We start from the raw sequence: 17,292 nt of genomic DNA on the forward strand, positions 1-17,292 counted from the left end.
GAGAAGGACCCCACAAACAGTTACAGTGGTGCCCCGCATAGCGAGGTTAATCCGTTCCGGATTAACATTCGCTATGGGGAAACATCGCTAAACGGAACGGAAAAGCCCATTGTAACGCATTAAACTTCATTTAATGTGTTCCAAATGGGCCCAAAACTCACCATTCTGCGATGTTTCCCCATCCGGCTGTGGCCATTTTGGGTGTTCCCGCGGCCATTTTGGGTGTTCCCGCGGCCATTTTGGAACCACCGAACAGCTGTTCCCCCATTGCAATGCGAAGATCGGTAAGCGAAATGTTTACCGATCGTTGCAAAGCAATTTTCGCCCTATTAAAACATCAGTATGTGATCGCATTAGCGATCACAAAATCCGCATCGCTATGTGGATTCATCGTTAAACAGTGCGCTCGTTATGCGAGGCACCACTGTAATTGTACCGGTTAAATGCTGAGAAAAGATTTTGGAAAAGGTACACAAAGATGTATTTGGAGCACACATGGGCATCTCTTGCACTACGCAAAGAGTTGCACAGAACTTCTGTTGGCCAGGGATGGGGAAGCAAGTTAAACAGTATTGTCAAAGCTGTGATACTTTCCAAAAATGAGTTACTGGAAATGACAAGACGAGGGCTAAGCTATGCCCATTGCCAGTGATCTCGACCCCTTTCCAGCACTTGAGTTTGGACCTAGTGGGACCCTTACCCAGAACGACTAGACGAGGAAATAGATTTGTCGTATCTATTAACGGATTATGCCACTAGATACCCTGAAGCAGTACCCATGAGAAATATAGAGACCGAAACTGTAGAAGCTGCCTTAGTCAACTACATGTGCTGAATGGGTTTTGCTTCAGAAATACAGTAGTAACAGATTTGGGAACATCGTTTACTTCCATTTCCAATGAAGAGAATGTGGCAAGTCTGGAATATCCCACATCACATCTTCTCCTTAAGGGCAAGAAGATTCCAAAGAAGAACACAGCCATAGATGTTCTGGAGGAGTTGAAGAAACTGCCTACCCTCCCCACAGTTGAAAAGATGAAGCCACTAATCAAAAAGAAAACAACTCGAAAGAAGCAAGCTGAAAACTTGCTGTGGACGTCAGAGTGCCACAGTGGTCTAGTGGAGAAATTTAATGTGACCTTAATGAGAATGATATGGGCATATGTGGCAGAGAACCCAAATGATTGGGATAATAAATTACAGCCATTATTATACGCTTATAGGGGCGTGCCCAAGGAAGCACCAGATTTAGTCCTTTTGAACTTTTATTTGAGTGCAAAGTAAGAGGGCTGCTGAGTTTACTTCATCAGAACTGGGAAGATTTTAAAGAGGGTGACCCTGAATCTGTAAAAGTACATGGATAATCTAATGGACACTTTGCAAAATCCTTAGAACTAGCAGAGCAAAACTTAAAGGGTGCTCAAGAAAAGCAGAAAAGCTGGTATGATAAAAAAGGCCCGGGAAAGAACATTCTGTCCTGAGGGTGAAGTACTAATGCTGAGACTCATAAAAGGGAATAAATTGCAGTTAGCATGGTCAGGACCAGTAGATTTGTTACGACAGCACTGGGAAGCTGAAGGAACTAGTATTAAGAAGGCTTAACATGCAGCTGCAAAAGCACTGAAAATCCTGCAAAATGAGCCCCTGCCTGAGAAACCAAAGATTAATGGGAGAGAACCAGATGATGAAAATCTCAATAAATCTGAAATAAGCCAAGTGTTTGAGATTGCACCTAAAGGGAACTTGCCTGTGAATTTTGAGATGACTTGGAAAAGTGGTGGTCCTCATAATGAAGAGCTTTGTAACAAAAGTACCTGTTGTCAAGTTTATGGGTGAGGGTGAAGGCAAGGGCAAGAAAATTTCAAAGAACGCAGCCATAGATGTTCTGGAGGAGTTGAAGAAACTGCCTACCCTCCCCACAGTTGAGAAAATGAAGCCACTAATCAAAAAGAAAACAACCCAAAAGAAGCAAGCTGAAAACTTCCAGTGGACGTCAGAGTGCCAGGTAGCCTTCGATCATCTGAAGAGGGCGCTGACTTCAGGACCTGTCCTTATTGCACTGGACTTCAACCGTGAATTCATCATCTACACGGATATGTCGAACATGGGAATGGGAGTGGGGGAGTCTACATCCAGTAACTTACATCAGCAAGAAACTCCAACCTGGTGATAAACATTTATCCATCATCAAGAAAGAGTATCTAGCTATTGTATGGACACTGCAAAAGCTGAAGCTGTACATTTGGGGGAGAAGATTTGTCCTGTGCACCGACCACTGTCCTCTTCTGTGGCTAAGGATTTTTCAAGCCCATCTCATCTCAAATTGATGAGATGGGTGCTGATTTTACAAGACTTTGATTTTGAAATCTGCAGTGTAAAAGGGACCCAGAATGTGGTTGCTGACGCTTTGTCTAGGAGGCCAAATGACTAGAGAAGATTATTTGTTTTTATCTGAGTTCAATATTAACTGTTCTGTTTGTGTAATAGTTATGGAATATGCTTAAAGTGCAACATTTGCTTGGATATTTATAAACTAAGAGTAGGTATAGTGATGGTAAAAATAATAGTAAGCATCCTTAGCAATGTAAGAGTAATGTAATGTAATCCGTATTAATGTAAGTAATGTATCCTTAGTAATGTGAGAGTAATGTAATGTAATCCTTATTAATGTAAGTAATGTATCCTTAGTAATGTAAGACATTAATATTTGCACTTTTACATGTATTTGCATTTGTTTATGAGGGCAAACCGTTGTTTTCCCTCCTATCACAAACTTATTAAGGGGTGAGGGATGTGGTGTCCTCCCAGGTCATGAAGATTATGGGCTATCTGCATGTACCAATGAGTGTGCTGGAGAGGTGGAGTTACCAGATATAAAAGTCTCTCCAGGAAGGGGAGATAAGAGGATTTGGGTTTTGGAGTTTGGAGTGGAGAGAGAGGGTTGGCGGTTGAGAGTGGATGAAGTAGGACGTTTTGTTAAGAGTTAATGACATCAACTGTACCTTCATCACCTGTAATAATAAACAACTTACATTTGGTTCTTTTTAAAATGACAGATTGCCTGGACCTCTATCATTAATAGTAAATAATGTTGATGTAATCATCTGGTGGCAGCGACACAACATGTAGCTTGTGCCCTTTGCTTGGTGAAATAACCAAGGGACAGGCGGGAATGTGACAGTTTCTTTTTCTGCATGCTGCCAAAGTCTGCTCCAGAGGCTTAGGAAACCCACTGGAATAGACAGGGGAAACATGAAATGTACCATTATAGAAATAGATGTTGTAGCAAACACCCTGTCTTCCTATATATATATAATGGTATTGGCCTGCATCTATGGGAGCTATTGGACAGCGGAGCCAGAGAAACCAGGAGGGAGGTGTGAGTCAGAAGTTTAGCGAGACAGAGACAGAGTCGGGAGAGGCAGAGACATAGTGGGGAGAAAAAACAATTTCGGGTTTGAGGCAGAGAGAGAGAGTGTTGTGACTGTATTAATTAAAAGATAGAAGAGGTTAAAGTAAAATACTGAAGCTTTGTGTAACTTTAAGAATGTGCTTAAGAACTAGTCCTAAAACAACTTGTAATCAATAAACCTGTTTCCGTTTTAAAGTTCAGTACTTAATGGATCTCGGTCTTTCATAGGAAATATAGGTTGATAAAGAGATCAACTGGTGGCAGCATGTTAAAGGGCGTGTTGGGATACTCGTGTGAGCCCTGTGTTTGGTGAAACAAGCAGGGGCCACGGGGTAAACGCCACAGATGTTTGCTACATGTGTAACCACAGAGTCTCAAGGAGGTTTACTATGACTAAGTAATACAGTGGTGCCCCGCAAGACGATGATAATCTGTTCCCTTGAAATCGCTGTTTAGTGAAAACATCATCTTGCGAAATGAGATTCCCCATTGGAATGCATTGAAATCCGTTTAATGCGTTCCAATGGGAAAAATAGTTGTTGTTTTGCGAAAATCGCCCATAAGGAAGCCATTTTGCGGAGCCGCTGATCAGCTGTAAAAATCGTTGTCTTATGAAGCATCGGTCCCGGGGAGGGGAACCGTCTTGTGAAGCACGGACCGAAACATCGTCCAGCGATAATCACCCATAGGAAACACTGTTTTTGAACTCAATGGTGATCGCAAAACCTCATCATGCGGATTCATAGTTTTGCGGGTAATTGTCTTTTGAGGTACCACTGTACATTGTATTGCAGTGGAAACTGAAGGAAATAGTAAGAAGGAATATAGCTGACTATGCAGGTCTATGGTACAAAGTAGTTGTAAATTGGGACTTTATCAAAGAGTGTGGAGAAAAAACAGGCTCGGGGGGGGGGGAGAAAAAAGCTAATGGAATACGAACATCCACCTCCATGTATTTTTGCAGTTGCATAATCTTGAACTGGATTGAAAACATTAAGTTACAATTTGTTGGGATATGGTGCAACAGGAGTGGGAAAGCTTTGATCTGCAGTTCTCATCAGCCCCTGAACAATGTCAGTGATAAGGGATTGTGAGAGTTCTGTCCAATGTATGTGGAGGGCAAACTGTTTCTCACTCCATGTTAAACATTAACAGTATTTAAGTTGGGATTGCAGACAAGAGGGATGATACAGACAAGAGATGAACAAAAACTGTTTCATTGAGAATGTGCCGGTTGTACATGTACTTTTATTAAGATTTGTTTCAGAAATATTTGAAGCTGTCTTTAATGACATTATTGTAAAGTGTTTTTGGAGTGTGGTGAAAAGAGGCATTGGTATCAAAATTTGATTTAATTTCTGCCCGAATCTTGCTAGGATGGTTTCAGACTTATTTATCAAAAATATATTAATATATTTAATTTTGAATGGCAGGAAAAAATTATTTCTAACAAGTGGAAAAATATGAATGATAATGTATAAAGAGTTGATTAGCCGCATTCAGCAAATAGCTCAGTTATTCAAATCAGTGAGACTGAGAGACAAGAAGCTTTAAAAACTCTAGACTTATGAAAGCTATTCAGTGTTCAACATGGAACAATATGTATGCCAGGATTCCTTTTTTTATATAAATATAATATGTGTCCATTTATGTATATATATATGATTTTTATTTAATTGGTTTTAAAGACAGATATGAATATAAAGGATTATGATAAATTGTCAAATACTGCATTTCCCACATGTATTGGTTTTTTTCAGTTGTGTTTGGTTTGAATACTAAAAATAGCTGGACATGGTTAGAGGAAAAGATTTAGTAATATGATTTTTGCACACTTATTTTGAAGATAAGGAATTCTAGCAGATTGCTTTGTTAAAACAAAGGTCACACAAAGTCTTTGTTCAGAGGTACAGAACTGTAGAATTGTATGTTAATTAAATATTTTCATTCCATTTTAGGTCCCACCCCATCAACCTGGTCCTCCGATGGTTGGTACACTTCAGCCACCAACATTTACCCCTCCGTTAGGAATACCACCTCCTGGATTTGGTCCTGGAGTTCCTCCACCACCACCACCACCATTTTTGCGACCTGGCTTCAATCCAATGCATTTACCACCAGGTATATAATACTCTCAGGGATTTCTTTCCTATGTATTCCTGAGGCGATTCTTTTCCTATTAAGGATAAATATGATTGGCTTTCTATTGTGGAAATGATTTTTCAAATATTTTTATCTTCATAGGTTTTCTTCCTCCTGGACCACCACCTCCTATTAATCCTCCAGTTTCAGTTCCTCCAGTCTCTGTTCCTCCTTCTGTAGGAGTAAATATCCCAAATTGTAAGTATGATTTGTAAAATCTTAAAGATAATTATAACAGAAGTATGTGCCATTTTACAATGCTCCTATTGTTTCTGTGTTTTAGCTACTGTGGCCAGCATAAATGAAGACACTACAAAAGAGTCTAATGTGGGGAATCCCATTCCAACAGTAGTTACTGGAACTAGAGGAAATGGTGAAAATACAGATACATCAAAAGGATATTCAAATGCCCCACCACCTGCAACTTCAGCAAGTATATCAGCTCCTGTATCTCAGTCAGTTCCACTCCTTGGTAAGTTCACGGTTCACTTGATGGACATGTATCAGCATACATGCATTTCCTTCAAAAACATTCATTCTACTTGATAGTTTTTAGAAAGTCAGAATGCTACAAACCAAACATTTTCTGTCCATTACAATATATTTTGTACAATATGATGGCAGGGAGTAGAGCATTTAACTGTGGAATCTCCAATTATGAGTAATACATTTGTCCTCTCAGTATTCAGTCTTTAATTGATTCAGAATTGGAAGGAGGAATTATGTTCTTCATTCGATCATAACTGGACATCTCCTGTGTTAAATTTTTAACTGCCTACCATCTCAGTCTCTGTTGTCTGAAAGAGATGATAGGAACATTTTAATGAAATCTAGATGAATTGTGGAAGTGTATCAGATGCTGTGAAAAGAAAATAACTAGGAATTTGTGGATAATTTTACTAGAAGTAATTTTTCCTGATTTCGTAAGGTGTGGATAGATGTATCTGCAAATAGGAATGAATGCAGTTGGGATGTTTCTCCTTCCTTCATTCCTTAAATACATCCACAAAGTTTATGCTTGAAATGCAGTCTGTTTAGTCTCTTCTTATACTTTTCAGGCTATCTTCTTTGTAAGTGTGTGTTTTGGTGTTTCCCTCCATTCATATTCATCTGCTTCTCTTTTTGGCATTTAAAAAAATGTGTTTACATTTTGACACATTTAATATGTGTAATTCCAGAGATAATATTATCTTAATGCTAGTATTGTCTATTGCTTTCAGTATATTAAACCCAAAGCTAAAGATGGCGAAGGAGTACTACAGTCAACAGAAGGAAACCTAGCATCCAGATCTTTTGTCCAGGTTCATACTTTGCTTCAGAAGCCATCCTTCATGAAGCAGTAGATCAGTATCGTGGGAGTATGCCTCCCCTCACCCTTCCTCTTGGTTTATAGGAATGATATGGACCACTGGTTGGCAGCTGCTAAGCAATTCAGCCACTCTCCAGTTTCATCCAACCGCAGAGTCCACATAAATCTGGATGTAGTTCTAGGGAGGCGGGTGTTATCTGATGAGAATCAAAGCTTAATTTCAGGTTTAGATTTGGGAGAAAAAATGCTTACATTGTTTAATGTGACTAAAGTTCATGTAGTTCCTGTACTAGCAATTATCTCTTGAAAAACTGTTGCGTGTAGAGGAACTTGGATACTATCTATTTGATCTACTTGTCTACTACTGTAACATGGTGCTTGTTGAAAGCCTGCTTCCACCAAAGACATTCATATAACAATATTTCAGTATAAGAGGAACGGTGGATTCTGCAAATTCTACACAACTAGTTGAATATATGGTTACTACCAGGTTCTATTAACAATTCAGGATTCTAAGAGGTGTACAGAAACAGCAGTGTCTTTAAAAGCTGAACTATCTCAATGTGGTTGTTTCAAAGAAAAACTTTCCCGGATGTTTAACATTACACACTAATTTTAAGTTGCAGAAGTAAATAAATTCTGATTAGATGGGATGGTGAATATAACCATGTTTTTTAAAGACATTTTGAAGCATGTATCTTCATCCAAAAATTGTCTGAGTAGCATAGAGGGCTACTTTCTGTAGAGACAGTAGAACAGCATATAATAGATTAACTTAAAATAGATTTTCCGTGAAGATAATTCTCAATAATTGTTAATATTGTATTGGATTATCTGTGTCTGGCATGATTTGAGTTCACTGAAAACAGAGCAGCATGTGAGCTCTCTCGTATAGAAAACATGACTTAAAATGGCTTCCTTGGTGTGTAAGGAAAAAGGATCCCCCAGTAGCTGCCAAATATCTTTTTAAAAGTAAAGTTGCATGTGTCAGTGTATTCGCAAAGGCTTTCATGGCTGGGATCTAATGGTTGTTGTGGGTTTTTCGGGCTCTTTGGCCGTGTTCTGAAGGTTGTTCTTCAGAGGACAGCACTCTGAAGATGCCGGCCACAGAGACTGGCGAAACGTTAGGAAGAACAACCTTCAGAACACGGCCAAAGAGCCCGAAAAACCCACAACAACCATTGCAAGTGTCAGTTTCCCAAACCTTATAGCAGTACATTTTCCCTTTGAATATTGATACTGTTATATATATTTGGTGCTCTGGTGCCTGGTAATTTAATTTCATATGAAGAAAGATGATCTGACAAAAATTAGCTGATGTGTATAATTTGTGTGTGTGTAATTTTGACTTTGTTATTGATAGAACTAAACATGCAGTCTGGAAGTTTTTTTAAAAAATGAAAACAGAATTTCCAGAAGCTTGTTTCAGTGTCCACTATCCTCTCTCTCTCTCTCTCTCTCTCTCTCTCTCTCTCTGTGTGTGTGTGTGTGTGTGTGTGTGTGTTGTGCATTGGTGAAATCACATCAGACATGCAGCCCTGTGTATCTTTGTAAAGTGTTCTAAGCTTTCTAAGCTTATTTTCTTTTCAGTGATTCAGAAATGTATGAGTGTTCATGTGGTTGGAATTCAGCAGTTAAGAGTACATTTGTCAAAGTTTACAGCACTACCATTGCATCATCACAGAACTGATTTTGTTTTGCTTCATTGAACTTCTTGATTAATATTTAAGTTTTTATTAAGTTTCCAGTTGGAACAAGTTAAAATGAATCTTCTGTTTTAAAATATCATGCTAACAAAATTACTTTGGTTCATGGACCCACACACTAAAGAAAAAATGGTTAAAGTTCTTGCTGAGGGGGATGGCTCTGGGGGAATCTGTAAGATAATATTTTTCAGTTTGTTAATGGGGTCCAGTAATAATGAAGCTGTCCCTCTTTTAGCTAGATATAATATAACACATCACAATTAGAGCTTGTCATCACATTCTGCTATTGTTATGTGCTGTTAAGTCTCCTTCAACTCATGGTGAGCCTATGAAAGGGCAATCTCCCAAAGATCTTCAAGCACTTTCTTCAGCTCTTGTAAACTCCGACGTGGCTTCCTTTAGGGAGTCAGTCCATCTTATATTTGGTCTTCTTCTTTTCTGCTGCCTTCCACCTTTCCCAGCTTTACTGTCTTTTCCAGAGAATCCTGCTTTCCCATGATGTGCACAGAGTTGGACAGCATTAGCTTCAACATTTTTGTCTCCAGAGATACTTCAAGCTTGATTTGATCTAGGACCCACTTGTTTTTCTTTCTGGCAGTCCAGGGTATCTGCAAAGCTTTCCTTCAAATTTCAACATTTTAATCTACTACAAATAGGCTGAAAATAAATCTAAGAAGAATATATCAATCCTATTAGTATTAGAGTATTAGAATCCAGGTACAGGCAGATGTCAGGTTTATGGGATCTACCTTTGTTTTTTAAACTCAATTTGTGAACTGGAACTTCACTCAAAGCCATGATACCTAGATTGAAAGAATTTGTAGCCTAGTAATATATCTTGAACACCAGAGTTGAATAGGTCTTTCTTTCCATGCAAAAATCCACTCATTGCCCCAAGTGTCCTCCTTTGGCAGCATGCTTCATTGTAGGGCTATATTGTTGTTGTTGCTGCTGCTAAACATTTGGAAGAGGATAATCCTTTCTGATCTCCTGTAGGTCACCCAGAACTCTGCCAGTAGATCCTGGTCTACCTTCTGAGTACTTGTATTTTAGTTTATCATAGGTCTTTTGAATACTGCACCCCAATTGCTATACACAGAACTGCTTCTTAACCTTATTGTTTCCATGACTTACCTTAATGGTCACTGTAGTTCCCCAACCACATTTTATGCAGGTTGCAGTTTTGGTATATCTGTGTTCTATTGTCAGTACAAGTAATATTTTTATCTGTTACTGGTCCCAGTGAAAGGAGATCCGTTGAAGCAATTTGCTGAATTATAAGTACTTAAATAAATCCCATTGAATCAGTAGGTCTACTCTAGCTGGGACTAACAATAGGATATTGGCTAGTGTGCTTGATGTTACACTTGTCTACAGCATCATAGCATATACTGTACTTGAATGTTGTCATTTCCCCAAGGGGATAGATTACTGTTGATATGCTTTACTCCCATCTCATTTTTTTCAGTATTGTGTGAGATATTTGGACTGTGAAATCAGTTCATGTGTGTACATGTCACGGTACAAATCTGGAGCAGAGAATTCAGAAAGAAATGTGGAATAGGGTTAAAATGGTTGAAAATACACATCTAGGCAGTGGTATACCTCAGCCATCGAAGCCAGGGTTGATGCTGTACAATTTATTGATTCCCTACCAAATCAACAAATTAAAGCGAGTTGGAAGGCAGTCCTAGAAGCCCTAGTAATGAAGGAGGAACTCAAAGCCACAAGGAACATTAAGAAAGAAAAATAGCTGTGATGATTTCCCTGGAGAATTTTACAAGAAATTAGAAGAAATTATAATACTGTACCTCATTTGAGAATACATTGTTAAAAGGAAGAGATAGCAATACCCAAGTCAGGTGGTGATTTCATGGAAGTAGCATCATAATGTCAAATTGTACTCCTTAACCAGCACATGAAACTGTTCTCCATCATGACTACAAGAATAAATTCATTAACAACAAAATATATTAAAGGAAATATATTAAAGGAGAACAAGCATACTTTATGCCAGGAAGAAACATAGCAGACTCTACTAGGTGAACACTAGATGTTCCTCTATACATAGAGGAAAAGCGTACATAGAAGAAAATATCAATACTGCTTGAAGCTCTCAAGGCATTTGATAAATTGGAATGGGCCCAGTCATTCCAATTTAATGGTGGGGAAAGATTTCTATATACATTTATAAGCATTTTGGAAAAACTATAAATTCAAGGACACCTGTATAAATGGAATTGCTATGACTCCAACACTATTAGGAAGAGGTGCTTTCCTCATGATTGTTTGCAATAGCAATTGAATTATTAGCAGATATGATTTATTTATTTTATTTTATTTATTTATTGGACTTATATACCGCCCCATAGCACTACAAGCACTCTCCAGGCAGTTTACAATTTTAATTATACAGGCTACACATTGCCCCCCCAGCAAGCTGGGTACTCATTTTACCGACCTCGGAAGGATGGAAGGCTGAGTCAACCTTGAGCCGGCTACCTGGGATTTGAACCCCAGGTCATGAGCACAGTAGTAGCAAAATAAAAGTAATAAAAATAAATGAAATTGAACAAAAATTTTTGCAGAGGACATATATGACTATGAAAAATGATGAAGACACAATATCTGAACTAAAGAAGATATAGATATATTTTAAAAATACACAATATTTCAATTAATTACACAGAACCAAAATAATTTTGGTTAAAAATGACAAAGGAAAAACAAATTAGCCTTCAAGGACAAAAAAAATACCCCCAGTACGTACTCAAGTTTTAAATACCTTGGCATTAATGATACATAGCAATTAATGTATAGAAACTCTATACCCTTAATAACATGACTTGTTTACTTATAAGTAAATAAAAGATTGGAAAATGTTAAACATTATATTAGGGAGAATAGGAAGTATTGAGATGACTGTACAGTGGTGCCTCGCATTACGATGTTAATTCGTTCCAGCGAAATTGCTGTAGAACAAAAACATCATAAAGCAATATTAAAAAGTCAGTAGAAATACATTAAAACCCGATTAATGTGTTTCTATGGGTTTGGGTAGGGACGTGGTGGTGCTGTGGGCTAAACCACAGAAGCCTGTGCTGCAGGGTCAGAAGACCAGCAGTCGTAAGATCGAATTCACGTGATGGAGTGAGTGCCCGTCGCTTGTCCCAGCTCCCGCCAACCTAGCAGTTCGAAAGCATGCAAATGCAAGTAGATAAAAAGGATCACCTCGGTGGGAAGGTAACAGTATTCCGTGTCTAAGTCGCACTGGCCATGTGACCACGGAAGATTGTCTTCGGACAAAACGCTGGCTGTATGGCTTGGAAACAGGGATTAGCACCGCCCCCTAGAATCGAACACGACTGGACAAAAATTGTCAAGGGGAACCTTTACCTTTACCTTTATGGGCATGAAACTCACCATCCAGCGAAGATCCTCCATTGCGCAGCCATTTTCGCTGCCCGTGCAGTGAAGAATCTGTCCCAGAAAACAGCAGGTGGCCATTTTTGTTAACCCGGCGGCCATTTTGAAACCGCCGATCAGCTGTAGGAAAATGGTCATTTTGCAAGAATCGGTTCCCGATGATCGCAAAGCCAAATTCCCTCAAAAACTTCGTCCTTATGCAATTTCGTCGTAAAAACAGAGCGCCCATTAAGCGAGGCACCACTGTACTGCAAAATTCATGTAACTGTAGTAGACCTGTCTACCTAGTGCATATAAAAGGGGAAGATGACAAAGAATGATTTAGACATCTGTGGCAAGGAAAAGGAGTTAGCTTTTAAAAATCAACTCAGATGAAGTTAAAGTCCAAAATAGGACTAGTGATACAGATATACAACTGTATTGTGAAGCGTATCAATCTAAATAAGAAGTTTGTTAAAAGAGGAGACAAAAACACCTAGATATATATGGAATGATTAAAACTAATAGGTAGCGAATATATTATATATGAAGTTAATACATCAAAATAAGAACCCATGTCTGAGAGATACACTAGTATTTTGGAAATTGTGGTCATCAGCATTAGCTCCCATTCATTTTCCTATAAAACCCTTTATACAGTATGCCACCCTTGAATTTATTTATTTATTTTTACCAGAAAAGACAGAAGTTCAAGAAATGGGAAGTTGAGTACATGGAATCAAAGATCTTGTCAAGGAGGAAAAATGAATCAAAATGGTGGAAGTGAGATTTAAACTACTGGGCATACAAATCACTCCATACATTTAGCACAAATTACAGACTTCAGAAAAATCAGCACAAAACCAGATCATTGACAGTCACCAACAAAGAAGAAAGGTGTTGCCAAGCAAATAAGACTAAAAAATGATGCATTTCAAAATTACATCAGTGGTTAAAAGATTTAAAATATGGGCACTCAAGAAGAAAAACAGCCTGGGAAACAGATTTAATTACTACACAATGATGCTCAGTGGCACAGTCTTTGGGCCTCCCCTAGCCTACAGTCCGTATCAACAAGGATGTGAGAGTTAACTCTAAAAATAATTTATAGATGGAATCACAGTCCAGAAAAGCTTTCAAAATATTGTCAGGAAATTACCACAGTTGTGGAGACAATGAAAAGCCAAAAGCACAATAGCTCATGAGTGGCTAGAGCTCCTAAAGATACAAAAATACTGGCAAGATGTGACAAGAAACTTAATGAAATAAGAGGTCAGTGAATATAGCATAGAGGTGAATTATTTCTGTTTTCTATCTTTAATAGGCAAAATATAAAGCTGATGCATAAGAGACTGATTTATATCTGTTGTTAGTAGCAAAAATAGACATTGTGAGAGATCAAACCATGCATAAATACATGGATGCAGCAGAAGCTGACAGTGGCAGCTTTGTACAAACACAAGAACTACAGGTGACAACAGGACAGAAAAGCAGGCTTTGTGAGGAGAAGTGATATCATTTCATAGAGTACATGGCGACAAATAAACAGCAAAAGAACCCACCAATGTAGAAAATTCTGGACAAATGTATAATGAGACACATAAATAAGTGTGCTTGCAAAAATATGTCTCCTATAGAAATTGAGAATATCGAAACTGTGAGCTTTTAAAATACTAGGTAACGTCCAGTTTAGTTGAAATCTGAACAAGGATGAATGTGGTTTACTCACTTTCTTTCTGTGTGAATATTTATTTTTAAAATGTTTACCCTGCCCATCAAGTGACCAAGCCACTACTCAGGTGGCTGATGATAAAATAGCATAGACATAAAATAAAATTCAATAATAGACATCAATTAAAAGATCAAACAAAAGAAAAATTGATCCAGTATCAACTATATATATTTTTTAAAATAACCGAGACAGAAGATGATGGCAAAACAAATAATTAACCCAAAAATAACAACATGACAGTAATTGAAGGGAAAAAAATTAACCAGGAGTAAGGCTGTGGAAGGCCTGAATGAACAGCCACATCTTCACTTGTTTTTTAAAGCTGAGGAGAAAAGGGGCTTTTCGCACCTCTACCAGGAGAGAATTACACAATGAGGTGGCTACCTCTGAGATGGCCCAGTTCCTGGGCCTCCCTTGGGGTGGCCACCTGTAACATCATGGATTGGGAAGTTCAGGAAGGATGGGAGGTCCTTCTCAGGGAGAGGCAGCCAGATAAGTAGCAAAGCCCTAAACTATTTAGGGCTTTGAATGTCAACATCAGCATCTTGAACTGGCCTAGAAGCATACTTGCAGCAAGTGCAAATGAACCAAGACAGGAGAAATATGGTCATATTTCGATCTTCTTGACACCAGCCTGGCTGCTGCGTTTTACTGCAGGTTCTTAATTACTTTCAAGGGCAGCTCCACATAGAGAACATTGCAATAGTCTATTCTCGAGTTTATTACAAAATAACAGTATTTTCTAAAAACAGTAGCATAAACTGAGTGTTTATTCACAATATAAAATATGTTTTCTGCTGAAGTTTCTGTGAAGTGAATCAGGGAACAGCAACTACAGAATAGATGGAGAGATCTCTTGGGCTTAGATAATTGTGGGACCAGCGAGAGCCTAGCCTGTTGGGCTGGTCCCACTCTGCATGGGTTCCCCACCTCCGGACAGCTTGGTAGGTATGCTCTGAACCAGCAAATCTCCAATTGACTGGAGAGTAGCAACACAGCTGCAAGGGAGCACCTTGGAGGAGATGGGTGTGGCAATGGCGGGGGTGCTACATAAGGAGGGGTTGACGACAGAGGAAGAGGACCTTTAGATAGATGTCAATTTGGGAGCTGTGCCGGGCAGAGGAGGTACTGACCAGGAAGGCTGTCCCTCCAAAGAAGGCCAGAAAGTGCTCCAGAGGTGAGACTCTTGGAATGAAGCACGGGTCGACCTACTTGTCTTGTGGAGTAGGACAATACCTACCAAGAGCCTTCTTGCTATGCTGGCACCAGTGCCAGAGCAACCCATCTTCAAGGGCAAAGGACCATCTCCATCCAGCACCCCTGCTGTGACACGCTCTGCCTTGCCCACATCCAGGGGATGCTTGAACCAGTGGAGCAAAGAGGCTTCTTCTCTCCAGCAAAAGGTCAACCCTGAGAATGGTAAAGTTGAGTAGTAGTTAAAGGCAGGATATTGGCATCCGCTTGACTCAAGGTCTGGTGAGGCCTTGTTGGCCAAGCCTGTTTTCAGTTCCATTGTTAATAAATTGTGTAAGTTTTGAGTTAGCCATTGTGCTGTTGTGGAGGAGGCTGCCAGAACAGCTCATAATATTTATTGATGGAATGTATACATGTTCTAGTTTTAAATAACCTTTGCCAAGACATCAGAATAAAAAGCAAAGATCGTTACTAGTGCCATACATAATTCCTTCAAAGCACATTGTTGCTAACAATTTACTCCATGCAACATTAACCAGGAATATGTTAGAGTCCTAGACCTCCCCTAACCTTTAGTACATATGTAAACTTTAATCCCCAGACATGGTTTTGAAGTCACTGTAATTTAATTCAAGGATAGAAATTGAAGCACCATGTTCATGCTAGAGGAAATGAAAGGGTAACAAAGATTTAGTTTATAATTTTTTTTCATATCTCTAGTTGTGTGGATTTACTGTATAATTGCTTTTGATATTGGTATTAAAGCCAATTTATGTATCATCATATCTCATAACATTTGCTAAATGTCTGTAAAAATAAAGTAAATCAGACGTTACCTGGAAAAGAGAACGTTAGAACAAGGAAATAATTTACAACATTATTTTAGGTTGCGTAACTTTTTTAGCTTACAAAGCAAGTTCTGCTACTCTTAATAAATTTTCAAAAAGCAATATGAAACAGTTTTAATGTTGTTAAGTAACCAAAAAGTGTCATTGGAGTACCATTCCAAACTTTATTTTGTAAAATACTGTGAAATGTTTACTGTTATTGGCTAGTCCAACTGAGATGCAAGCTCTCCACAATAGGAACATAGTAAAATATTTTGTGTGTGTGTGTGTTAATTTTTAAAAGTGATAAATGCTTAGTGATGACTAGGCAGCAGAAAGAAATCAAACATGCACAAAACAAACTTATGAAGGTAGTCTGGTAAAAACAGTAGAATTATTTCCATAGTTAACGTGCTCAGCATACACCCTATTTTTCTTTGAATTAAAAAATAGAACAGTTAATATTAGAAATGACATTTAGTTGCCTTTATCCTGTTGACAGATTCCAAAAAAATTACCTGACTTATGAATTCTTAGTAATTTTATATATATTGGAAAACAACGCCCACATCATGAGCTTGCAGGTTATACCAGTACATGTCATGATGTTATAGTATACTCTCATCTCACAAAAGAAGCATTCTGGTTCAACCAACAGAGTAGAAGCATCATGTGCTGCTTCAGGACTTTAGGGGTTACAGATCTTTTGAGTAGGATGGTTAGAAAAAAGGTCCCCACCCTAGTAAGCTTCCCTTGCTGTATTACAGTATATAAGATATTCAGATGAGAGTGAATAGTGGAAAAGAGAATGTCTACAGTACTTCCTTTCTTCAAATATATTTTTGTATAGTGCAGAGATAAAACCTTTCTGGAACAATACAGCATGTTTTCCCCACCAAAATCACATTGGGCAGCCCATTCTACATTAACTTGCTCTCTTAGATTCTACTTCCGTAACATTACATATTCCTAAATTGTTCTGAATCATGCAGTTTCCTTGGTTTCTGGTTCACTTAGATCTCTTTCCCCTCTCCTCTAGGATGGAAATAGAACCAAAATATGTAGAAAGATTCAAGATTTTACCATAGCTATAATTGACAGTAGAAGCACGTTTCCTCATGTGAACGGTATAATGTTTACTGTTGACATGTCTCCAAAGACTGTTTTACTTCGACTAGGACCTACGGCCAGTTATAGCTGCTGCAGTGGTCATATATTCCATTTCTCCCCCCCCCCCCATGCATTTTATTAGATAGAGGCAAATGATGCTCGGAAGAAAAGGAAGGCAGTTCCCCAGGTGGGCACACAGGATCTAGTGATACTTGTTTCTTGCTGTCCTAAGTGACCTTGCCTGATTCTCCTGAGTTCATTTCGGGAAGCACCAGCAAAAAAAATTAACCATCCACCTTGGCAAAGAACCTACTCACTCATTCATGCGCTGTTTTAAGTATTGAATGAGCACATGGTGCTTTTCTCACTATTTATTACACATTCTATTTCTCTTCCATTTAGCTGCAGATGACATACACAATGCTCCTCTCTACTTCATCCTCACAACAAGGCTA

General features: G+C 38.6%; 1 protein-coding gene across 3 annotated transcripts in view; it reads left to right on the forward strand.

Moving 5' to 3' along the window:
• SCAF4 (SR-related CTD associated factor 4) overlaps positions 1-17,292 on the forward strand; it is a 79,208-nt gene that overhangs the window by 54,752 nt on the left and 7,164 nt on the right. For all 3 annotated transcript variants that reach the window (XM_020796235.3, XM_078388938.1, XM_020796236.3), the window contains 3 exons: positions 5,371-5,533; positions 5,657-5,752; positions 5,838-6,026. In XM_020796235.3, coding sequence (XP_020651894.3) covers positions 5,371-5,533; positions 5,657-5,752; positions 5,838-6,026 — 448 coding nt within the window. The remainder of the gene's footprint in view (positions 1-5,370; positions 5,534-5,656; positions 5,753-5,837; positions 6,027-17,292) is intronic.

This window comes from Pogona vitticeps, chromosome 3 (genome assembly GCF_051106095.1).
Source record: "Pogona vitticeps strain Pit_001003342236 chromosome 3, PviZW2.1, whole genome shotgun sequence".
In the NCBI taxonomy this organism is placed as follows: domain Eukaryota; kingdom Metazoa; phylum Chordata; class Lepidosauria; order Squamata; family Agamidae; genus Pogona; species Pogona vitticeps.